At 54.7% G+C, this 21,685-nt stretch overlaps 9 protein-coding genes across 9 annotated transcripts; 5 read left to right on the plus strand and 4 right to left on the minus strand.

Moving 5' to 3' along the window:
* Positions 1-126: 126 nt before the first annotated feature.
* Positions 127-894, plus strand: BO70DRAFT_60911 (uncharacterized protein). Its single transcript, XM_025548589.1, has 2 exons — positions 127-337; positions 420-894. The coding sequence occupies exons 1-2, from the start codon at positions 217-219 to the stop codon at positions 797-799; spliced, it is 501 nt and encodes a 166-aa protein (XP_025398216.1). The 5' UTR covers positions 127-216; the 3' UTR covers positions 800-894.
* Positions 895-3,481: 2,587 nt separating this feature from the next.
* On the minus strand, positions 3,482-3,927 carry BO70DRAFT_60935 (uncharacterized protein). The gene has a single exon (XM_025548590.1). It carries the CDS (start codon positions 3,883-3,885, stop codon positions 3,541-3,543), a length of 345 nt encoding a protein of 114 aa, XP_025398217.1. The 5' UTR covers positions 3,886-3,927; the 3' UTR covers positions 3,482-3,540.
* A 9-nt stretch (positions 3,928-3,936) lies between these two features.
* BO70DRAFT_353709 (uncharacterized protein) lies at positions 3,937-5,436 on the plus strand (the record flags this gene model as incomplete). Its single annotated transcript, XM_025541835.1, has 6 exons — positions 3,937-3,994; positions 4,045-4,081; positions 4,211-4,352; positions 4,701-4,718; positions 4,828-5,050; positions 5,117-5,436. The coding sequence occupies 6 exons, from the start codon at positions 3,937-3,939 to the stop codon at positions 5,434-5,436; spliced, it is 798 nt and encodes a 265-aa protein (XP_025398218.1).
* Positions 5,437-5,789: 353 nt separating this feature from the next.
* BO70DRAFT_397520 (uncharacterized protein) lies at positions 5,790-6,260 on the plus strand (the record flags this gene model as incomplete). Its single annotated transcript, XM_025546711.1, has 1 exon — positions 5,790-6,260. The coding sequence occupies one exon, from the start codon at positions 5,790-5,792 to the stop codon at positions 6,258-6,260; it is 471 nt and encodes a 156-aa protein (XP_025398219.1).
* Positions 6,261-7,995: 1,735 nt separating this feature from the next.
* Positions 7,996-9,664, minus strand: BO70DRAFT_353710 (FAD-dependent oxidoreductase; the record flags this gene model as incomplete). Its single annotated transcript, XM_025541836.1, has 6 exons — positions 7,996-8,155; positions 8,206-8,284; positions 8,342-8,537; positions 8,598-8,658; positions 8,720-9,186; positions 9,254-9,664. The coding sequence occupies 6 exons, from the start codon at positions 9,662-9,664 to the stop codon at positions 7,996-7,998; spliced, it is 1,374 nt and encodes a 457-aa protein (XP_025398220.1).
* A 1,007-nt stretch (positions 9,665-10,671) lies between these two features.
* On the minus strand, positions 10,672-13,227 carry BO70DRAFT_317081 (chaperonin-containing T-complex subunit CCT5). The gene is made up of 11 exons (XM_025540370.1): positions 13,074-13,227; positions 12,986-13,003; positions 12,873-12,921; positions 12,702-12,795; positions 12,564-12,647; positions 12,218-12,507; positions 11,520-12,168; positions 11,329-11,466; positions 11,098-11,278; positions 10,956-11,044; positions 10,672-10,893 (listed from the first exon to the last, which is right to left on the minus strand). Exons 1-11 carry the CDS (start codon positions 13,081-13,083, stop codon positions 10,849-10,851), a joined length of 1,647 nt encoding a protein of 548 aa, XP_025398221.1. The 5' UTR covers positions 13,084-13,227; the 3' UTR covers positions 10,672-10,848.
* A 437-nt stretch (positions 13,228-13,664) lies between these two features.
* BO70DRAFT_363166 (uncharacterized protein) lies at positions 13,665-14,814 on the plus strand. The gene is made up of 5 exons (XM_025543497.1): positions 13,665-13,763; positions 13,827-14,020; positions 14,078-14,477; positions 14,527-14,552; positions 14,610-14,814. The coding sequence occupies exons 2-5, from the start codon at positions 13,932-13,934 to the stop codon at positions 14,626-14,628; spliced, it is 534 nt and encodes a 177-aa protein (XP_025398222.1). The 5' UTR covers positions 13,665-13,763; positions 13,827-13,931; the 3' UTR covers positions 14,629-14,814.
* A 24-nt stretch (positions 14,815-14,838) lies between these two features.
* On the minus strand, positions 14,839-16,781 carry BO70DRAFT_317087 (putative transcription factor Rap1). The gene is made up of 4 exons (XM_025540371.1): positions 16,438-16,781; positions 16,297-16,382; positions 16,005-16,245; positions 14,839-15,945 (listed from the first exon to the last, which is right to left on the minus strand). The coding sequence occupies exons 1-4, from the start codon at positions 16,549-16,551 to the stop codon at positions 15,058-15,060; spliced, it is 1,329 nt and encodes a 442-aa protein (XP_025398223.1). The 5' UTR covers positions 16,552-16,781; the 3' UTR covers positions 14,839-15,057.
* Positions 16,775-21,670, plus strand: BO70DRAFT_338777 (uncharacterized protein). The gene is made up of 5 exons (XM_025541218.1): positions 16,775-17,159; positions 17,216-17,369; positions 17,422-18,405; positions 18,658-18,893; positions 18,983-21,670. The coding sequence occupies exons 1-5, from the start codon at positions 17,071-17,073 to the stop codon at positions 21,531-21,533; spliced, it is 4,014 nt and encodes a 1,337-aa protein (XP_025398224.1). The 5' UTR covers positions 16,775-17,070; the 3' UTR covers positions 21,534-21,670.
* Positions 21,671-21,685: the final 15 nt, after the last annotated feature.

The following is a 21,685-nucleotide window of genomic DNA, read 5'->3' on the forward strand; positions in this document are numbered from 1 at the left end:
CCGCGGCTGAACCTGTCGTAACGGAGTCGGACTAACACTCACTGCCTCCTTCGACCATAGCTCCAAGTTCAGCGCAATCTGAACGTATCGACTCGACACAGGTCCGGAGTATGACCTGACCTATACGGTGATGGTTACTCGGGGCTGCCCTCGCTGACTGACTCACTGCCTGCCTGCCTGCCTGCCTGCTCTTCTGACCTGCTCCGAAGGCGGACCATGGCTGACAGACAGACAGCAATCCACCGATCGCGGTTGGGGCTTGAGTCTGGAAGGGATTGTGGTTATGATTTTTGGGACTCGACTCGATTCGACTCGACTCGACACGGTCGGTATCCACGCTACTGGCTGCAGCTGCATCACGTCAAACAGCGGAGCGGCTTAGAAGCACAGGAGAAGGGACCATGCATCAACAGCTGCAGCTCGCAGCCAGAAGAATGATACTACATACAGTCGACAGCAGGTGCGCCGTGTGTCTCACGGAGTACTCCCGCCCGAACCAAGCGGCGCCCGCAGCCTGGCAATAACAATAACAATATACCTGCCTATGCACCTACTAGCATCCTGGTGCCGTGCCCGTGTACTTACTCTGTACACAGCATCTGATCCCATACCTATTACCGCTATGGGTTTCCCTACCGTTGCCTTTTCCAGATGGGGGTCGAATGAACGAAGTAGGGTAGAAGCCAGGAACCCGAACAGGGCTGTCGATCCGGGAATTGTCTGGATTCTGGATCGATCCCGGGTATGTATGTGGCTGGTGTGTTTGAGCTCAGACACTCACCACCTTACGGGTGTTTGACTCAAGCATCTGAGAAGTATCTCCCATCTTGAGATGGTGGTGAGAAAGTCAGTATGCGCGAATAATGACCCTCAGGTATGTATGTAGGTAGCATCTACTATGTATGGTCGTCCATGGATCCAGCCCTACCTGCCGGTATGGTAAGTATCTATCTAGCTTGTGGTGTGCCTGATTCCCTCCTTGGGATTTTATGCATAGCTTAAAGCTTGGATTTGCGCACGGATATCATTTCCCGGGATTTGGACGCTGGGAACTGGGAACCGGGAAGGGATACTCCGTACCTTCCAGACACGAGAATCAAACAGACAGATCACTTACTTACTTACTTACTATCCTATCCATCCTGCACAGACAATAATAGCAATAATTAACCCAGCCAACCTAAACTACCTCACCCAATCTACTAGCTAACCCCCGTGTCGGCAGTACTTACATACGTACCCAGCAACCAGAACAATCCTATTCAGCCCACGGAGTACCGTGAGTTGCTTTTTCCTTCCTCTCTCTCCCCCTCCAGACGTGGTACATCAACCCATTCATCCATCCATCCACCTCACCTACTACCTACCTACCTACCTACCTACCTACCGTATATGCATAATATATAAATACACACACACACACACTACAGACATACATCCGTCCCACCGTTCTCCTGAGCAGGAGCAGAAGCAGAAGCAGGAGCAGTCACATTCCATATTTCCCGGCCCGCATCCCCCGACCAGCGCAATCCTTGAAAAAAGATAGATGTATGTATGTACGGTAACCTATCTATCTATGTAGCACTCTCCCAGTCCCAGGAACCGGTCGCAGATAGACCCGACCGATTCAGAACCCCCCCCTCTGTGTTCGAGAACCGGACTAGCGGTTACCAGATCATGTCCAATTCGCAGCTTTTCCGGTCCGCGCGCTCGGACCCCCAGGGGATGGACGGATCGGTGGATAGCTGCTAGCTAGGAAGCTAGCTGGCTGGCTGCGTGCGTGTGTGTGTGTGTGTGTGTGTGTGTGTGTGTGTGTGTGTGTCCTGTCTATACATGCAAGGGAGGAGGGAGGGTTACGCGGATCGCGCATTCTGGGATCGCGGAACGGATTCGCACAGGAACGGGCAGGGCACCACCCGGCACGGCTTCGACTGATGGGGAATGGATGGGTGGGATGGCTGGATTGGGTACTCCGTGAGGGAGGGATCCTGTTCTCTTTTTTGTTCCTCCTTCTTTGGTTGGGGGATTAGGCTTGGGTAGATAGCTGTAGGTTGGTGGACTGCTCGTTGTGTTGAAGAATGAGTTGAATGGTCGGGGTTTGATCTAAGCTACCTACCTATTTCTATTCTTTCGTCTCCATACTCATACTCATACCTCAGGCTCTCACACACGTAAGCCAGCACAAACAGCAAAGAAAGCCAAGCCAGCGACCGACCGACTGACCGACCGACCATCTTTCCCTCGCCTGTCCTTCCCCAATCTCTATTCCCCATTCCCCCCGTTCCTCAATCCCCCAATCTATGTACATTGTACATTGTACAAACCCAGATCAAAGGCACGTTCCCGGAATTACCCCGGATTGATCACCCCACGACAACAACAGCAACAACGCTGGCGACGACACCGCCCGGTGTAACACGGAGCTACCTACTGACTTATAGTACGTACCCACTCACTCACCGTGTCGTGTCGTGTCCATCCGTGTTCTTGTCACTCCCTACAGCGGTAAGTAGGGACTTACCTAGTACCTACCTAGATTCAGGATGTGTATGGGGATGACCATGACGACGCACTTGAGATTGTCTGATTGATTGATGGACTGTCCTGTCCTGTCCTTGGAGTCTGACTTAGCCATATCTATAGTTAGTTATGTGGGTGAGTGGATGGGTGAGTGTTTCTGCAGAGATTCCCTGTTCAGGGACGGACGGACGGATCTGTCTAGCTGCTGTAGGTACGGAGACTAAACGTTGGAAACCAGGTAATTGCGCCCGCCCTTGATTCAGGGACGGGTTTGGTTGGTACCTAGGTAGATTAGTAGGCAGGGAGGGAAGGCAATAGGTAGTTAGTTAGTCGATCCGCACATATGTCTACCGTGCATATGATTCCATACTAGTATATATAGATGTTCAATTAGTATTTCTTGATTGGACGATAGTACTTACATATAGATGGATTACTATTAGCTATAGTTTCTAGATGATCAGAATGACTATTCGGATAATTCTCCATGTACATACTCCATATAGAAACCCAGGGACTAGTTGGTACCTACTAAGGACCAAGATACTACTGTACGTATAGTATGTACGTACATTAATGTCTACCTACAGTACCACCCTCCCTTCCCCACCCACCGCATCCGCACCCCATCCACATCCACATCCACATCCACATCCAGAACCCGGTATTTGGGACCACAGGCATGTTCACAGATACCCTGTGCGGATGGGATCGACCCGCCGCCGATCTCCCCCAAACCAACACCAAAGCCCATCTCCGTCTGTAACCAACTGACTACCCACGCAAGAGGGGGGGTCGGCACTGCACATGCAATGGCACACACAACCTTAGTAGTCTACCTATCTACCTACCTACCTATACTTATCTATCTATATCTATCTTTACCTGATAATAGCAACTAACAACTATCAGAACTGTCCGATAGCTGGAGCGTAACTTCCATCCACCCATTATACTCCGTACATATGAAAAGGAAGGAAGGAAGTACCCTAAGTACGGACTGGAGTGTCCGAATCTGTACTACGATGCCCCAGCATGCCATATAGGGAGGTAGATAGGTACTCCGTACATACAAATCTTGTTCAACGAAAAGCTCCTCGTGTCAGATGACATGCCGGATGCGTTACACGGTGGCTTATGCGGCCGTTGTTGGGTTGGGTTGGGTTTGGGGGATACCCGGTTGTGATGTGAGGTGAGGATGCAGGGTTCTTTTCGTCTTACTTGCTTACTTGAGACTAGGCAGGCACTTGGGACTTGCCTGAGTGGGAGGGATACTTCGTAACTAACAGAAGGTACTAGGTAAGTACGAGTACCTAGGCAGTAGCTAATTACGGGAAGAAAGATGGGGGGAGTCATCGGAAGCATGGGGACGACCTGCGAGGGGGGGCATGAGGGTGCCCGGGGGTCTAGACTTCAATGGACCCTGGCCTGGAAGGGAAGTTTGCAGTGACTTACTACTCAAGTCGGTATGTATGTATGTGTGTATGTATGTATGTATGTATGTATGTATGTATGTATGTCCAGGTACAGTGGAGGGAGAAAAAGTAACGGGAGGACAGACGTGTGTTGTGCGGGATAAATCATACTAAATATATCTTTCACTTCGTTTCGTGGGCGTGGATTGGGGGGACGTGGCTGGTTGGTTACCGTGGCTGGCTGTCTATCTTACCTACCTTACTGTCAATGTCAGGGCTTACCAGGGTCAGTCTCGGAGTCTGGAGAAGCTATCCCTATCCCTGTTCGATTGCAGATACTACCCTAGCTGGCTGCTGTGTGAGCCGGCAATGGACCCCAGGATCCCCGCTACGTCGCACCTAATCGGATCATCGATCGTAAGTATCAACACGACCCGAAGAAGACGACAAACAAGGAACAGCTCATGCCTCGATAAGCTGAAACAAAGACTCGTCGGATCCCACGTAGGACGAGGGGGGAGATGGTGCTTTGGATTTAGGCAGCTCAGGCACGGATTCCGCTTGTCGCATGACCCGGGGATATAAAGTACCCCCGAGGCAGACGGGCGGTTGGGTGACAGCCGCCATGCCATTCACGGTCGCCAGGTGACTTGCGCCTCGGATTTGTTTCTGCGCGTCTCGGCAGTGGTGGTGGTGAGATCGGTTTCACCTTGGAGGGTGTGCGAGTGGGTCGTGTTAGTTCGGGGCTAAATGGCACCTCGATAGTCAGGTCGGTACGGAGGAGTGAGTGCTGACGATTGGCGATGGTATCGATGGCTGGTTTCAAGGGCAGACTAATCGATGCTATACACATCGTGAGGAGAGAGACACGTCTATTGTGTACGGGCGACAGGGATGTCCCCCACCAATCACAGACCGCTTGGATATAAACCTCAAGAGGAGCCAACTTTATACGGACGTGGACTTCCACATCACGGAGGGCTGGCACATGTACCTGTACCTGACCCAGACAGGGGCAGGTAGTACTTTTTTCTTCTTTGCCAGGAACCGACCTCGATACCTGGAGATACAAAACACCGACGGAACCAGGCGATACGGAACCCCCACGTACAGAGGTACGTATACATATACAGTAAGGCAACAAACACAACACACTGACACACTGCAACGGAACATACCAGAGGTGAGCACCACTATCAGATGCCAGGATCAGCTCGTGCAGTCGTGTGATGCTGGCCTCGCCCAAGTCCGAAAGAGCGGTATAGAAACGGCGCCCGAGATCTCGCTCCAGCGGTGCTGTCTGTTGTTTCCTCGTTTGGCGCCTCGAATCTCCGCGGCTGTCATGAGCAACGGAAGGCCGTTCGCCCAGGTCCCACGGGACGGAATCATAGAGTCTTGGGCGCGAAAGGAGGCCGGCCACGTCGGTGCTCTCCGGCCATGTGATGTCTGTGATGTCTGTGACGATGCGTGGACTTGCTTGTTCGGGCCAGCGCTGCTTTAACGGTCTTGTCTCGAGTCTAAGTCTGAGTCTGAGTCTGAGTCCGAGCTCTGAGTCTCGACCCGGACGGCGGCATCCGGATCAACAGTGAGGGATGCTGGAGTACCGCTGGAGGACGTCTTACTGGCGGGGGTCTCGTGTCAGTCGGTGCTTTGAGGCCTTCGCTTCCGTAAATGGCAGGCGCGGGACTCCACAACCAACAACCTTAACGTTAAGGTCGGCGAAGCTGCGAACACCTGACAACCTGTCGATCACATGATACCTGGCGGTGACAGATCGTGGATCTCCGATCTCCTCCAACTACTACTACGACGACTACTACGTAACTCTCTCCTGGTCACGGCTGCACCTGCAAGATGCCCCATCAGTGGTATGGGTGCCTCCGACACACGCAACCCGACTGTACCGTCGGCGCACCTGAGCAATACACCAGAATGAGACAGGTGAATCCCCACCTTCCCACCCGGCACCTGACGAGCTTTTATGGAAGGTGCATTGTGTTAACAATACCAAGGCAAAGATCCCAGAGTCTGGCCACTCGACAACGAGATCCCTATCATCAGGGCAGTGATACTCTCACCGGCACCGATGATCTGATCTTTACGCACGCCTGCAATCCACACCAGGGTCTTCCTTGCTCCTTTCACAGCCGCTTCAAATTCATCGGAAACGGCGGCACGAACGACCACACTCGTGCAACCCTGCGGATGCTGGATATACTGCCTATATCGGAGCTTGACTGGGAGGATGCCACATTGCTCTTTCTGTTCACCGCAGACGGAGAGGAATCATGGGATGGCTGTCGGAACGGGATATGGAGTCCTTGAGGTCTCCTTTGCAGAATGATTACTGTGAACTGACTCGGTCGTTGTCAGGGTGAAACTGTACAACTGACTATAGCGATTCTCACACAAGGGTCTCGCGGTTCTATTCCCTCCAAAACGGGTTTGTTGAACAGCGGACTTGTAACAGAAAGACCCCCCGCAGCTGCAACATGCTGACACGGCGATTGATATGATCCTCCCTTGATGTTCAAATCAAAGTCTCGTCCATAGCTCACTCTAATGCGCACTTCACATTGAAAACTACAAGTGCGAATCTAGGCACTCTGCTTGCGAGACATTGCCCGAGACGGGTCTATCTAGACTCAAAGCCAGTGGCTGGTCCATCAACCAGCTTCTTCCCGCGTCGAGCTTTACTCCGAGCGAAAGCATCCGAAACATATAGATTTTCCCTTCATCTGATCTCCGACAGATATGACATCCTGACCGTGTATGCGGTACTGTGGCATAATCGTCCGCTACGGAGATCGTGCCCAATAAGGAGATCGTGGAAAGACCGAGCGTGGACTCAAGCATCGACACAGTCTTCAAATGACTGTTTGGACGTCAGAAGCTCTCAATGCCACGGAGGCGATCGTCGCTCAGAAGGCCTGATGATCGGGTACTAAGAAAATTAGAGGCATCTGGACTGGCGGCTATCCATGAGATCATCTGGAAGGAGCCCCCTACTCTCGTGCAGAGCGCGTCGGGCCTTTCCTGGGAAGGCAACCCGTGTCCAACGCAAGACTGGCCCAAGGACAAGGATCCGGGAAGAAGCACATATAGTAAGTACATAAGTTGGGTTGTCCGGTCGTTGCTGCATGGTCAACCATCAGCTGCATTGTCACAGCCTAATAGGCGCGACCGACCGGGCCTAGACGCCAGATTTGCTTCTGCTCTGATGCATGGCTACATTACTATTTAAGGGAGAGTTTCACTGCTGGTCATCTGAGCGAATGCATTGCATCGGGCTTACTATGCCTGTGCGCCATTCATATCCTCCGCCGATGGATTCTGACTGGATGTTGAATGTCCAATTTTGCCGCCGCTCGATTTCCTGAGCCGCCGGCTAATGGGGAAAAAGACACCCACGCAGCCAATGGAGGCCCGAGCCTCCATCGAGTCCGGACGACGATGCCGAATAGCAGCTGCGTATCTCTGCTGATCAGGCGACATCACCCGATCACTCCTTCTCCTTCGTGGAACTCATTTCCACCCGTCCTTATTGCTTCTGCAAGACTGCACTTTCAAAAGAGGGCATGATAAGGCGACTCACCAATGCTATTGTTATGATCCTGCCCGTCTTGCCGATCGTACTTTATCACACAGTTCCCCATGCTGAGCTGTCATTCCTTCGCGTCCGAGCACATGCATTCACCGTGGCTTATGACTCTGTCCAAGCACCTGCTCTGGTCAACTTCACATGTCGCTAGATGGCGTCAGCCCCCATAGGCCTCGACCATCGGGCTCCCATAAGCACTATATTGAATGGTGAGGCTGGTTTCCACAGGCTACTCGACTGATGCTCCCGATTGAGCACATGGCCAGTACCGTGATGCGACGAAGATCAGACATGGATCCGATGGAGCGAAACGCGATAACAAGCTACACCGAGAAACATGGCTACTATCTGCTGTTGCAATCAATCGCAATTCGTGGTCTCATTAAATATAACTGCAACAATAGGACTAATACACCGCTAGTGAAAGACTAACTATTCCCAAAAGCTTGTGTTCTGTACTCAGATGCGAGCAGAAACTACAGAGGAATCCTCTTGCTCTCCAACAACCGTTCCGTTTGAAAGCTTGAATCCGATCGGGAGGCCTCTGGCGAATTTACCGGTATAGGGCAGTCCTCTGCGCGTCACGACGACTTCTTCGACATCCCTGTGCATGTCGTATCTGGCGTCGATGTTAGACTTTGAACATACAGAAAAGAACAATCCACTCACGAGTTCATCTCCTCAATCGTCAGTTTCTTCTTCTCGTCCTCGACCTTGTATGTGGCCGTGTTGGTGTTGCTGGAGAAGCCTGTGCAAACACGTCAGAACTGTTGCCATTCGAAGAGATACGGACAGGGTATCCTACCAATACGCTCGTTGATGTTATACGCTGCCTTTGCCGAAGCTGCTTGAACCTTCGTGGCCCGGGGAAGTCGGACTTCTTGGTAGACCGAGAGCGCTTCGGCGACATCGCCGCTGAAGTGCGCTCTGCTGAAAATGATACCCAGGGCTGCGGCATCTTCGATTGCCATACAGGCACCCTGGCTCTGATGGGGCATCATCTGCAGTTACGTTAGCTGATAGCCAGTGCAGCGTCTTGGTGATCAGCGATCACAACGTACCGGATGTCCGGCATCGCCCAGAAGGCAAACCATGTTCTTGGCGATATACGGGTACGGTTGACTGATCGGGTGTATCAGTAACAGTTCAAGCATTTGCCAGCTTCCAGGAAATGACGACTTACTGCACCCACAGACGCCATGGTCGAATCTCCGTGCCGATAGCCAAATGCGAGCGAACCTGGCTATCCAGTTCCGGATAGGGAGCCAACAGCTCCTCGACCGGCCGGTCTTCGCCGCCCCAAGTCTGGTTGGCGTAATCGCCCTTCTCACGAGGGAAGAAGCAGTAGTACGACAGCAGACGACCGCCGTTGCAGGGCGAGAGGACAATCTTATCCCACTTGCCCTCCTGCCCGCCCCAGTACTCCAGCGCACTGTCCTTGGAGTAATCGACCAGACCCAGCCGGACCGCATCCTCGGTCAGAATATTCGCATGCAGACAGCTCGACGGCGCCGCCTTCTTCTCCGGATGAATGCCAATGATGCCCCGGACCGCCGAACCAATGCCATCGGCCCCGACGACCAGATCGTGTCGTACACTCTCCCCGTTCGCAAACGAGATGACTCCCGTCTCGAGATCAATTCCCGTGCACTAACCACACCATTCATCAGCATACACACCCAGCCCAAGGAAGGACAAACAAGGATATATCACAAACCTGCATATTCACCCTCAACGCCACCGGCCTCCCCCCTCCCTCCTCCTGCATCGCACACTCCTTCAACATGGCATGCATATACTGCCGATGAAACATATTATACACGTAACCCCACCGCTCCTCATAATCCCCCAGATCGTACACGCTGACCGGCTCCCCGGTCTTCCAGTCTCGGTTGATCAGCTTGCGTAGAACAACCGGGTCCCCCTTCGCGATGTCCACCCCCCACTCGTGTAGCCACCGCGTCCCGTTCGCCGCGCACGATATCGACGCCCCGACCTCGCCGACGAAATCGTGCCGCTCGTAAATCGTCACGTCGTGGCCGGCTCGGCGGAGCGAGATCGCGGCGGCCATGCCGCCGATGCCGCCGCCCACGATGCCGATGGTGAGGGGGCGCCAGGTCGAGGTCATGGTTGGTGGGTGGGTGGGTGGTATTTGGGTAGGTGTGCAGGTGGTGTAGGTAGGTAGGTAGGTAGGTAGGTAGGTAGGTAGGTAGGTAGGTAGGTAGGTAGGTAGGTAGGTAGGTAGATAGATAGACAGGTAGGTAGAATCAGATACACCCTCCAGAACAAAAGGAATATATACAACAGCTCAGACGAAAGCCAGAAGAGGAGAGAAGAATAAAAATGACGATCCAACAAATGATAATATTATAATAATGATAAAGACAGTCGCGGACCCATGGCTACTATTTATCCCCCCTCACTCACATACACTTACATCACTCGTTCAGTTCAGGTCAAGGTCAGTTGCAGACCCGGGGGACGGATGGCGGGCCGCTCCCACCTCTCTCTCTCTCTCTCTCTCTCTCTCCCTCCCCTCCTATCTACAATATCTACGGTACTCCGTACTGTCCGTCTCGTCTGCATACTACTAGTAGCACAGTAAGGTAGCACAAGCTTTCCGCTTCCGCCGGATACGGATCTTGTTCCGGGTTGTCTCCGTCGGTTGGCTTATCGGTTCGAGGACTGGCTGGCTGAAATTATTGGTTGCTGGGGGGGGGGGGGGGGGGGGGTTATCTATGGATTATCTGTCTATCTTTGTTTGATTGATTGGTAGGTGTGTGTGTGTGTATGTATGTGTGTGTATGTATGTGTGTGTGTGTATGTGTGTGTGTAGTTGGTGGTTGGTTGGTGGGTGGGTGGATAAGCTAGACGTCTACCTAGGACTGGGAAACATGGTTACGTTACCTACTATGTTTATGTTGATGTGGATGGCTGTATTAGATACCTATCTAGGGGATGGTTATGGTTCAGTTGTGGGTTGGTAGGTAGATAGATATCTAGTAGCTTTGCTATAATATAATATCCAGTTAATTGGCTTCAGAAGCTGTGTGCACTGCATGGTATATCGAGACATTATTGTACGTACGGAATAACTACTCCATCCATATCGGTTACTCTTACTCTACTGGATCGCATGAATGTCATTTCTGTCATTTCACTGTTTCTATGTAACCGCCATGTTTTACATAGCATCCCACCCCCCAGACTGATTACCTGCAGAACTATATGTAGTATCGTGGATTCCGCATGACTGCAACGCCCGTGTGTCACTTTTGAGCCATCGAAACAAAAAAGCTGTATACAAGAAATCTAGAAATCCTGGTCGTCATCGCCGGAGATGATGACGTTGTTGATCTGTCGTGCCGCCGTTAGTCACGTTGTCGAGCCGGAGCAGCAAGGAATCGATCTAAACTCACCTTAAGGACCATGCGGCACAGCTGGGTCGCAAGCAACAGCTGCTGGCGCTTGCCGATTAGAGGGTCGATGGCAAAGTGCTCTTTCATGTCTAAATGGAGGTTAGCGCAGATTCTGCACGAGCTTGTACTGTACTGTACATACCGTTGTTGCCAGTCAGCATGCAGTCAACACCCAGACGGGAGTTATTCTCCTTGACCTGGCGGGACTTGATCGAGGCCAGAGTCTCGATGGGGCTCAGGCCGGAGTTCTCGGCAAGGGCCATCGGGATGGCGTCCAGGGCGTCGGCAAAGGCGCGCATGGCGTATTGCTCGATGCCGGGGCTCTGTGGACAATTAGCATCAATTCAAATAGACTACGAGCTGATCAACGCACCTTGACAGCAGCGTCCTCAACAGCGATGGAGCAGGCAATTTCAGCGGCACCACCACCGTAGACGACACGGTTGTCGCGCACCAGGTTACGCACAACGCAAAGAGCATCGTGGAGTGAACGCTTGGCCTCGTCAATGATCTAGGAGACTGTTAGTGGTGTTGCAAGTTCACGTATCGACCTTCTGGACTGACCATCTTGTTGCTTCCTCGTACGAATACCGTCACGGCACGGCTGTTGGCGCACTCCTCAATGACGAGCATCTTCTCCCGCGTGGTACCGAAGGTCATCTCACGAACGCGACCCGCGGTTCCCAGCTTATCCGCGCTCAGGTCCTCGAAACGAGGAACAATGCGACCGTTCGTCGCAATAGCAATCAGCTCGATCTCCGGACCGCCGACCCAGCGAACGGCGGGGAGCTTGTTCTGGAGCAGAAGGTGGTTGGCCTCATCGTCGAAACCCCACTGGCAGATGACCAGGTTGGCGCCGGAGTCTTTCAGCTGCTGGATCATCTCGGTGAACTTCTCCTTCTCGTAGTCTTGCAACTTCTTGAACTCCTCGACGGAGGTGATGTCGAGCTTGTGCTTGGTCTTGGGCTTCGGGGGCTCGAACGGACAGGTGAGGATGGCCAGCTTGGCATCCAGAACCTCGTCGGGCATCTGAGGGTGGGAGAAATCCTTGTCGACGATGACACCCTTCACGAGGAGGGAGTCCTCCAGGGCTCCTCCGACCTTTCCATCGACCTTGATCAGCTCGAAGTCGACATCCTTGCGCTCCAGGTCCGCCACGGAGAGGACGGCATCGACGGCGATCTTGGAGAACTGGTCGTGGGACTTGGAGACACTGTCCGGTGGTCAGCAGAGGTGATCATCAGGAGGGAGTGCCCTCATACATCTTGCTACCCAGACTGGTCTTGGCGACCTTCAGCAGGTTCGTAGTGTCATCCTTGGAGAACACGATCTCGTCGCTGATCTTATCGAGTTGTTCCACGGCGATCTCGCAAGCCTGGTCGTATCCGTCGGCGATCCGGATAGGGTGGATACCCTTGTCAATGAGGTCGGACGCCTGTTCCAGCATGGCGGCGGCCAAAACAACCACACCGGTCGTTCCATCACCGATTTCCTCGTCCTGAGATTTCGACAGCTCCACGAGGAGCTTGGCAACGTTGTTCGTGATTTCCATCTTTCCAGAACCAATCAGTCAGATATATCGCGGGGCCGCAGACCGCAAGGACGAACCTGGGAGAGAATGGTGGCGCCGTCGTTGGTCACGGTGATGTCGCCATCGGGGGAGATCAGAATCTTGTCGAGACCGCGGGGACCCTAGAATTATTTAATATCCGCTCGTTGGTTCTCGTCCGGCTCGGCGATGCATACCAGAGATGACTTGACGATGCTGGCGACGGTCTTCGCAGCGACGATGTGCGACTTCACGGCCTCGGTACCATGTTGTCTCTTCTTCTTGCCCTGACTGTGCGAGTAGATGACTGTCAGCCGTCTGCGCTGGGGGTGTAGTTCATATGGGGGGAGACCGGAGCCGCAACGTACTCCCGGACAACGATGAACGGCCGGCCTTGTTCATCCTTCAACACCGAAGCTGCGGCGGGGGTTAGCGACCGAGACTGGAGGCGACGGCGGTGCGGAGGAGCGGGAGGTCCAACCTTGGGAGAGATCAAGCTCTGTAGGACGTCGACGGAGGAGGTTAGTTCAGTTGATATAGTTGAGGAATGAGGGGTATCGGGAACGTACGCATGGCCATTTTGACGGACTGCCCGCTGGCAGAAGGTCCACTGTAGGAAAAGGGGGAGACGGAAAGAGAAGGGCCAGCGGAACACGCCGGCAGTGAGATGAGAGTTGAAAGGAGAAGAGAAGAGAAAAGGAGTGGGGAAGAGAGGGGGGGGGGAAGGATAGCAAAGCGGAGGGGGAATAACGATGAGGCACTGAAATTCTGGAGATGTCCCAAGCGGGCTAGTGAGCTGGTTGCCCGATGGGGTATAGCGTGTTTGCCCGCCGCGCGCCTGCGCGACTCGGCATTTCGCCTGCGCCCAAACCAACTTCCACTTCACGATCGATCGCTCTTCAATCTTCATCTCCCTTACCCCAACCCCCCCCCCCCTCCCCAACCCCTCGCTCATGCCCATTCCTCTCCCTGGACCGGTCTAGTCACCTCTTCTAGTGGGGCTCCGCGTCGGCCAAATCCGCCAAGTTGTTTTCAAGACTTTTCAGCTTCGTTTCTCCTTTCAACAGGACAATGCCTCGTGAGTACCCGCCGCTGCCTGCATCCCACGGCGCGCTGAGCTGACCCTCTGCCCCCCCAGCTCCAGTCCCCGACGTTTCCGACGATGAGTCGACCGGCGAGTCGATTCCCTACGATGACGCCCCCGTCAAGAATGAATCTGAGTCCAAGGATGAAGATGACGATGATGAGGACGAGGACGTGTGAGTGGGCGCCAACGGTCCCCCGATCGCGCAACGTACAACGTACTAATCTCACGCGCGCAGATACACCGTCGAGAAGATCATGGGCCACGAGTGGAAGAATGTGCGCAATTACGCAAGACAGGATCTTCCTGTCGCTGGTCCCCAATCTATCCGCTCATGTTGACAATGCGACAGGGTCAGCTCCAATTCCACGTGAAGTGGACAGGGTACGATGACCCGGCCGATATGACCGTCGAGCCGGAAAAGAACCTGCTGTATGTCGCCGAGCACCGGCCTGCATTGCCATCGTGATACTGATTGCGCGCGTACAGTGATGGCGCGAAGGATGTCGTCGAACAATATTTTAAGCTCCTGGGAGGTCGCCCCGAGAAGCCATCAGCACAACCGAAGAAGCGCAAGTCTATGGGCAGGCCCCCCAAGGCGACGCCCGAGAAACAACCTGAGCCCAAGAGACGGAGGAAGTCACGAGCCGAAACCGCAGCGACGCCTCCGGATGACGACGAAGCTGAGGCTGGAGGTGATGGCGATGGCGACAGTGAAGAGACGAGCACATGGGTGCCCAAATCAAAGAGCTGGGAGAACGAGGTGGAGCTTGTTGAGACCATCGTGCGCGAGCCTGGGACCACAAACCTGCTTGCCTTCCTGAATTGGAAGAATGGCAAGAAGTCCAAGGTTTCTATCGAAACCTGCTACGACAGATGTCCGAAAAAGGTAGGTGTCCATCACTCGCGCTTGAGAGCCAAAGCTGACTGTCCGCAAGATGCTGAAATTCTACGAACAACACCTGTGAGTGCCCTTGCCTCCAATGACTTACAATGCCGCCGTGCTAATCTTCCGTCGCAGGGTCTTCAAGGATGGTTGAACCACCAGACAGTGTTTCCCGCACGTTGCAGCGTCGGGTTTGCTAGGATCTGGGGGTTTCCGTCTATCTTCGTTTAATCCAGGATGGGCATATCTGCCAGATAGTGTTGAAAGAATACTGCGCATACAGGGTGTTTTGGGGGAGTTTTGACCGCTGGTTCCAATTGTCCTACCTGTAAGATAATGTCCTGTTGGGGGGGGGGGGGGGGGGGTGGTCTCGACCTGAACGGCGATCGATGCCTTCTCGAAGAATCGATAGAAAGCCAGGGGAGGAGGCTAGACCGACAGCTTCAGGCGCCACGAGCCCATCCGCCTTATTCCTCTTCTGTTGGTATCAATCACATTTCCGGATTTCATCTCTTGTCTCTTAGTCGTTCCAGCGTTCCTGTACTTTAGCAGACGTCTTCGAAATGTCCAAATTGTGACAGTTCTATTCCTGGGTATCTACAAGCCCGGCATTCCTGGCCATGCTAAGGTACTCCCACCGGGCGTTATATGCGTCCGAGCCGTGCTTCTCGATAACTAGCTTGATGGCGCGGGCATCGGTTCCCTCCACCACCTTGTCATCCTCCGGCGTCCACACTCCTGGCAAGTCGTCCGGTATGCCTTTCCCGGCTGCCAAGCAGGCGAGGACCTTGTCAGCCACATCTGGATCCATGCTGGTGCACTTTAACGCTTCGACTATTTGGTTCACATTCTGAGCCTTGCCAGTCCGCAGACGCTCATCGATCCACGCATCAATATCTTGCTCAGGACGGTCTGGCTCCAGTTCATCGTCGAGCGGTAGAAAGGGAAGCTCTCGAAACAATGGGTCTATCTGAGAAGAAGGTTTCGGCGATTCATTAGCTGGACGTTGCGCGTCAGTACCGCCCTGCTTTCCGGCGTCGTTTTCATTAGGGTTTGGTTGCTGGCCGTTGGTTGCTTTCATGGGCTGCGGCCTCTCCTGGGTTGTTGCGGCTTCTCCTGTTTGTACGCGGACGGTGAAAGGGTCCGGAAGTTCGTTGTTGGTTATGATTGTTCTTCTCTTCAGGTTTGGGGCGCTGACTTCTTTCGCCACACCTTCTCCATGAGTATTATGATCGGAAGCTCGTTTTCGTTTTCTTTCCTTCGGAATGTCGGCAGTTGGTCTAGGGGGAGATGTTTGTCGACTTTGAGGCCGCGATGCCCGAACAGGGGGATTGACGACCGGGGGGTTGGTGACGGGCTCCTCCTGGGGGGCAGGCGCAGGCACAGAGGATGCTGGCCCGCCTGGACGTGGGCGTCCCTGAAGTCTCTTCAGATATCGATCCCGATATGATTGGTAGGTGTGCCTCGGATTCTGTAAGCATTGCCTTTAGTCTATCTGTATTGATAGTTCGTGTCAGGTCCTGGTAATACCTGTGCCGCAAGTTCCTGGTAGATTTTATTGCCTTTGATTGACGCCCTCGGGTCTCTTTCAAAAGGTTCCATCCAATCCCAGAGTAATTGGTCATCTTGGAGGGTGTAGGGGACTTTGTGACCTCTGGTCGGAATATAAGTAGCCCCCACGGGGCGTGGTGCAGAAGGCCCGGCCCTGTAGTCATCCAGGTTCCGCAACTCGCCTTTGGCCAGCGAGGCTTCGACAAATTTGTAAGAGTATCTAAACCCGGTAAGTACGTAGAAAGTATCCAGCGAGAGCAAGAGACCTTACGTATCTGAAGGAAGGTTCCTTTTCAGGTGGTCGACCAATTTAATGTCTGCGTCCTTTTCCTGCAGTCTGATGATGCCCCCATTGTTCTACAAGCGCGTCAGGATGGTGGAGCCTAGAGCAGTCACGCAGATCGGGCAGTACCTGGATGAGTTCCTTAAAGCGGTTTCTCTGGGGAATATTGTGAGACAACCAAAACTGCTTCCCCTGGAAGAGAGGCGCAGCCGGCGCATTGGTGACACCGTTCCTGGTGGCCATCGGTCCAGTCACCTTATGCCCGGGCTTACAGCGCGACTCCGGGCGATGGGTGTCTGTCCTGTCGCGATACGGCGCCCCTTCAGCCACGCGCAATCACGTGTTCGCGCGTCGAGGGGAAGTGAAGAGGTGGTGTTATGGAGGATCCAGACCGGTCACGTCACATGGTGATTCGGGATGGTTGTATCTGAGGCCGTTGAAATCGTCGTTCGCATCAGGAAGCAATGTTCGACTGAGCTGGAGGTGGCGCGGAAGAAAGAGCGAGAGCGACAGCGACAACCCCAGCGACACCCATTTCTGCCCGTTAGGGAAGTCGGGTCACGTGCCGGCGGTGCATCCATCAAGCGCCGCCAACCACCACGCAGCCTGACATGGCGCCTCCAAGCCTGCCAACCAACAATGGCAGCCCTTGCCTAGGCGACGGAGTGACAAACCCCGTCTGCTCGGTAGCTGAGATCGACTTCACGCTTCTTCTGGATTTTCAGCTGTCTGGTCCACGGGCCCGAAGTCCGGACCTTCGCCATGGGAACCTTGAAAACCGTCGCTCTTGTGATCCTTGGGATCTCTGGGTTCGTCTTTGTGGCTCTCTTTGGGAGACTCCCGGCGTTTCGGTAGGCTAACACATCCTGCTGCACTGGGTTGTAGTCCCCGCGACTGATCCATACAGCAAAACCCCTATTGGGCTACTTCACAGAGCGCTCTGGATCCACATCCCCAATGGGCTATGGCATCTGGACGATCGGTTACTGAATGGCTGGCTATTCTACTGCTGGAGCCGCTCCGGGAGCTATATCTTACATGAGAACCACCCGCTTATCCTGGTCAGTTGCATGTTCGGGAGACCCTTGCGGTGTTTACTGACCTAGATGGCAGATATTCTTCGCCTCGCTTATGGTAGCAGGGCAGAGCATGTTTATCCCCAGCGCGTGGCCTAGAATTTCTCAAGCTCACCATTTCTGGATCCCGATTCTCGCGGTGCTGCCGTATGCTTTTCTGTATGTGAGCATCACCACCAAGTCATTCATCACCCCGAGGAATCATGCCGAGGAGATGGACCGATATCCATATGACCGGGTGATCTTTCACCCAGGACACCGTTGCACCACGTGTAACCTCCTCAAGCCGGCCCGCAGTAAACACTGCGGTATTTGCAAGGCATGTGTGTCTCGCCAGGACCATCACTGTGTTTGGCTGATGAACTGTGTCGGGTTGCACAACTATCATTACTTTTTGTCCATGATACTTTCGCTATGCGTCATGCTTGTTTATGGCGCATGTATTGGATACAGCCTTCTCTACCAGACTTACGATGAGTTAATACCGCCGGACTCGCCCTTGCGTACGAACCGGCAGAGCTGGACCGCGTTCTGCAATATCTGGGCGGTGGTCATCGCGACTGATATTCGCATCGGTGGGATTACCTTGCTGATGACAATGACCGCGCCGCTCGCGGCAGCCTTCCTCGTGTACCACAGCTACCTCATCTGGGCTGGCATGACCACGAACGAGAGTGGGAAGTGGTCCGACTGGAAGGAAGATGTTCACGATGGCTTGGTCTTCAAATCCACCAAGAGCGAGGCTTATGGCAATTCGCCCCTGTGGGCGGAGTATCAAAGCTCACAATCAGCCTGGCCGGTAAGCAGCGACCAGGTGCTTGTCTTGACAGACGGAGAGCCACCGAAGCAAGGACATTTGATGTCACCGCACTCCAACGAAATCCAGCAGCCGAGTGACGGGGACGCCCCCATTGACCGGCGGTGGGTGGAGGTGCATAGTATGAGGGAGATCGACAACATCTACGATCTGGGATTCTGGAACAATATACGCCATGTTTTTGGGTTGTCGATCCGGCCGAAGGTGGCCTGAGAGGATGAGGGAATGTACATAGATAGAGGTTGCAACAATTCACTTGCTACTCCGTACCGTTTTATGTGTTTACCGCCCGCACGGCAGTTCGGCGGGACTGCCCCGGGCCCCGGAAAAATTCCCCTCAACCGCCATCGCCATCATCCCATCCATTCTTTCCCCCACCGGACGCGCTTCTTCCTCCAAGCCTCTCATCTTCACCACCAGCGCTCGGTTCTCGCCTGACAGCTGCTTGACCGGAAGGGCCTGCAAGGACCTGCAAGGACCTGCCAGGCTGCAAGCACCCTCAACATGGCCGACCGCACCCCCGCGGAGATCAAGCCAAAATGCACCCCCGCGGAACTCATGCTCAAGGTCATCCTCACGGGGACCTTGAGCCACTATGAGACCCGCGGCATGATCGACGACAAACGCCTGGAACACATGCTCTCTGCTGGCAAGCAGATCCTGTACAAGACGCACCAGGAGAGCGACGTGAGGTACGCCGCACTTGGTTTCTTTTTGCGGCGGCGCTGCGGAGTCCGCCCCTCACTGGAAACTTCCGCTTACTGACTGCTGCTCTCCACAGACACAACCTGGGCCTGTCACCGGATATCTGGCAGGGTTTCACAGACGTTTTGACCAAGGCGATCCCGGTCCTCGAATCCCAGTCTTTTGCGTGGAAGAGCCCCCCAACCGCAAATTACGACCATTCCTCCTCCAATCTTATCGCTTTCAATTACTTCTCCCTGGTCAAGGACATCGAGCGCCTAAATGATCTATGCACCATCGCCCGCAACCTCCTCGCCACGACGAAAAAGGCGCAGAACATGGCGGCGGAGAAGGGCTTCGATCAGAGGATCCTGGCCTTGGTGGACACCTGTGTTAGAGTCACCGCGCGCGGGTTTGACGGGGAAACAAATGCACGCAACGAGGAGCGGTGGCAAAAGGTCGTCAACCTCTACAAACGCCTCCTGATCACTTGCTTGCAGTTCCTGCACAACTTCATCATGCACAACGAGCAGCGTAAGATGGTCTTATGGCTGGACCTGTTCGGATACCACTCCACCGGCGACTCCAACATCATTCAACCCCGCGAGCCCCTCGACCCGACTTGCAGTCAACAGGAGGGAATGGCGCCCATCGTCAAGACTGGAGAGAGGATAGTGAACCCCCCTATCAGGGCCCTTTATGATCAAACGGCGGAGGACCTGCTCCTGGAGACGATCTCGAACTTCCCGCGCGAGCCGGCGACCATCAAAGAAGAGGCGGCGATGCTGCTGCTAGCGAACATTAAGGATCACATGGAAAAGCTTCTCGGGCGCGATCTGACGGCGATCCAGGAGATGGGCAAGGACCCGGAACAGGTGAAGGAGATCCGCGCAGCTCTGACCGCTATCCTGGGCGCCAAGGTCGATGGATGGTCCGACCTCCAGGACCGCGCAAAAGACCTGCCCCCCGCCCTGCCGGAAGACGAGCCGCCCCGCAAGAAGGCGATCGTCACGATCGACCGCAGCGCCACTGCTGGATTTCCGCGCGTCTGCTGGACCGACCTTCCCGACCTCAGTGAATATGGAGCGCTGTCGGGGGGCGATGCGACCGTGATGGAGGAAGATATGAGCATGCCACGCTCGGCGCAATCTGCCGCGGAAACCCTGCAGGAGGCCAAGGACGAGCTGATGGCGCGACTGCAAGAAAGCTCGCAGATCGCCGACGGCGATCAGGACTACGACACGGGTGACGCAGGGACGGTGGGCGACGACGACTCGCGCAGCCTGGAGGCCGTTGCGGACGGAAGCATGGAGGAAGAAGAGGAAGATGACGATGAAGACGATGACGATTACCGAGGTCGACCCGGTGACCAACAACGGGGACTTCTGACCGACATTCCACTGGTCCTGGGTCCTGCCGAGATCGAGGCCCTGCCGATGATTATCCAGGCCGGTATCGTGGATAGCTTCGGACTGAAGGGCGGCGAGAGAAGCGGCTCGCGGAACATGCAGGCCCTCCGGTGTCATATTCTGCTCACGCAGGAAACGGGCCGGAATCTCCTGCGCGAGCTGTTGATCTTCATCGCTGCCTGGGACCTTCCTGACGACGAACTTTACTTCAAGATGATGGTCCAGATCATGGACGCGGTTCTGCGGAACGGTCTGATGTCGCACGCCTACTCCGACTTTGGACAACCGAAGGACATCATCTCGCCGGCACAGGCGGTCGTGGTCAAGATCCTCACACACATCTTCCGGTCGAAGTACTCTCCGGCCTCGGTGACGGGATCCACGCCAGCCAACACTGCCAAGACCCCATCGCCGCTGTCGCGGGTCGACATCCTCACCGTCCGGTACATCTTCACCATCTTCCGCGGCAACATCATCCCCGAGACGTGCGCCTTGATATACCTGCAGGGTCAGATCCGGGCTGGACGGGCCCTGCCGGAGGACTTCCCGCTGAACCTGTGGGACATGGAGCGGGTCTACGAGGGTGTCTACCAGTTCCTAGAGTTCTTCGCCGTGCTGACCGAAAACAACGACTGGAAGAACCTCTTGGTCAAGTGGGAGATCGTGTACGATCTGGTCACGCTGATCAAGGAGCTCGAAGCCAGCATCCCCAAGGGGCAACTCAGCGCTCTCAACCTCGGCCACAACAGTCCCTCCAAGGAACCCCAGCACATGGCCCCGGCGCCGGTCGCGGTGGAACGGCCCTACGACCCGGGTGACCCGGACCCCGTGGACGCCGGCCCCGGGTCCCGGGCCGAGTCGCCGCCCATCACGGAAGACCCGTCGGAGTTCGAGTGGCGCAACCTGAAGAAACTGGTCGTTCTCGTCCTGTCGTCCCTCGTGTGGAAGTGCCCCGAGGTGCAGGACCAGATCCGTCGCTACGGCGGCGTCGAGACCATCCTCTCGTGCACCAACTTCGACGCCCACAACCCCTACATCAAGGAGCACGCGGTCATGTGCCTGAAGTTCCTGCTGGAGGGCAACCGCGAGAACCAGAAGATGGTCGAGGAGCTGGAGGCGCGGGAGGTCGCGAAAGACGAGGGCGGAATGCTGGAGCGCAGCGGACTCGAAGCTGTGATCGACACGGCGGGCAAGCTGGCCATCCGCACCAGGGACGGTCAGTCCGCGGAGAAGCGCTGAACCGACTTGACGCCACTTCACACCTCGCTGTACAGAGTACTAAAACACCTCCCTCAAAAATACCTACATACCTACATGCATGCATACATAGCCTGATACCATAACCCGACGCAAATACAATCAAGCATCAAGACTTCACTTCCCCCTACCCC

This window comes from Aspergillus heteromorphus (assembly GCF_003184545.1).
Source record: "Aspergillus heteromorphus CBS 117.55 chromosome Unknown BO70scaffold_17, whole genome shotgun sequence".
NCBI lineage: Eukaryota > Fungi > Ascomycota > Eurotiomycetes > Eurotiales > Aspergillaceae > Aspergillus > Aspergillus heteromorphus.

Bases quoted from the DNA above. Each gene is read 5' to 3' on its own strand.
- BO70DRAFT_60911 (XM_025548589.1), top strand. From the start codon at position 217: ATGGCTGACAGACAGACAGCAATCCACCGATCGCGGTTGGGGCTTGAG. The intron at 338-419 runs GCTACTGGCTGC...CAACAGCTGCAG, and splicing joins TCGACACGGTCGGTATCCAC to CTCGCAGCCAGAAGAATGAT.
- BO70DRAFT_60935 (XM_025548590.1), bottom strand. From the start codon at position 3,885: ATGCTTCCGATGACTCCCCCCATCTTTCTTCCCGTAATTAGCTACTGC.
- BO70DRAFT_317081 (XM_025540370.1), bottom strand. The intron at 12,648-12,701 runs GTATGCATCGCC...AAATAATTCTAG, and splicing joins GCATCGTCAAGTCATCTCTG to GGTCCCCGCGGTCTCGACAA. The intron at 12,508-12,563 runs GTTCGTCCTTGC...GGTTCTGGAAAG, and splicing joins GCGCCACCATTCTCTCCCAG to ATGGAAATCACGAACAACGT.
- BO70DRAFT_363166 (XM_025543497.1), top strand. From the start codon at position 13,932: ATGCGACAGGGTCAGCTCCAATTCCACGTGAAGTGGACAGGGTACGAT. The intron at 14,021-14,077 runs GTATGTCGCCGA...GCGCGCGTACAG, and splicing joins GAGCCGGAAAAGAACCTGCT to TGATGGCGCGAAGGATGTCG. The intron at 14,478-14,526 runs GTAGGTGTCCAT...ACTGTCCGCAAG, and splicing joins ACGACAGATGTCCGAAAAAG to ATGCTGAAATTCTACGAACA.
- BO70DRAFT_317087 (XM_025540371.1), bottom strand. From the start codon at position 16,551: ATGGCCACCAGGAACGGTGTCACCAATGCGCCGGCTGCGCCTCTCTTC. The intron at 16,246-16,296 runs GTAAGGTCTCTT...TACCGGGTTTAG, and splicing joins AGGAACCTTCCTTCAGATAC to ATACTCTTACAAATTTGTCG. The intron at 15,946-16,004 runs GTATTACCAGGA...CAATGCTTACAG, and splicing joins ACCAGGAACTTGCGGCACAG to AATCCGAGGCACACCTACCA.
- BO70DRAFT_338777 (XM_025541218.1), top strand. From the start codon at position 17,071: ATGGGAACCTTGAAAACCGTCGCTCTTGTGATCCTTGGGATCTCTGGG. The intron at 18,406-18,657 runs GTGGCCTGAGAG...CTTGACCGGAAG, and splicing joins GGTTGTCGATCCGGCCGAAG to GGCCTGCAAGGACCTGCAAG. The intron at 18,894-18,982 runs GTACGCCGCACT...TGCTCTCCACAG, and splicing joins CACCAGGAGAGCGACGTGAG to ACACAACCTGGGCCTGTCAC.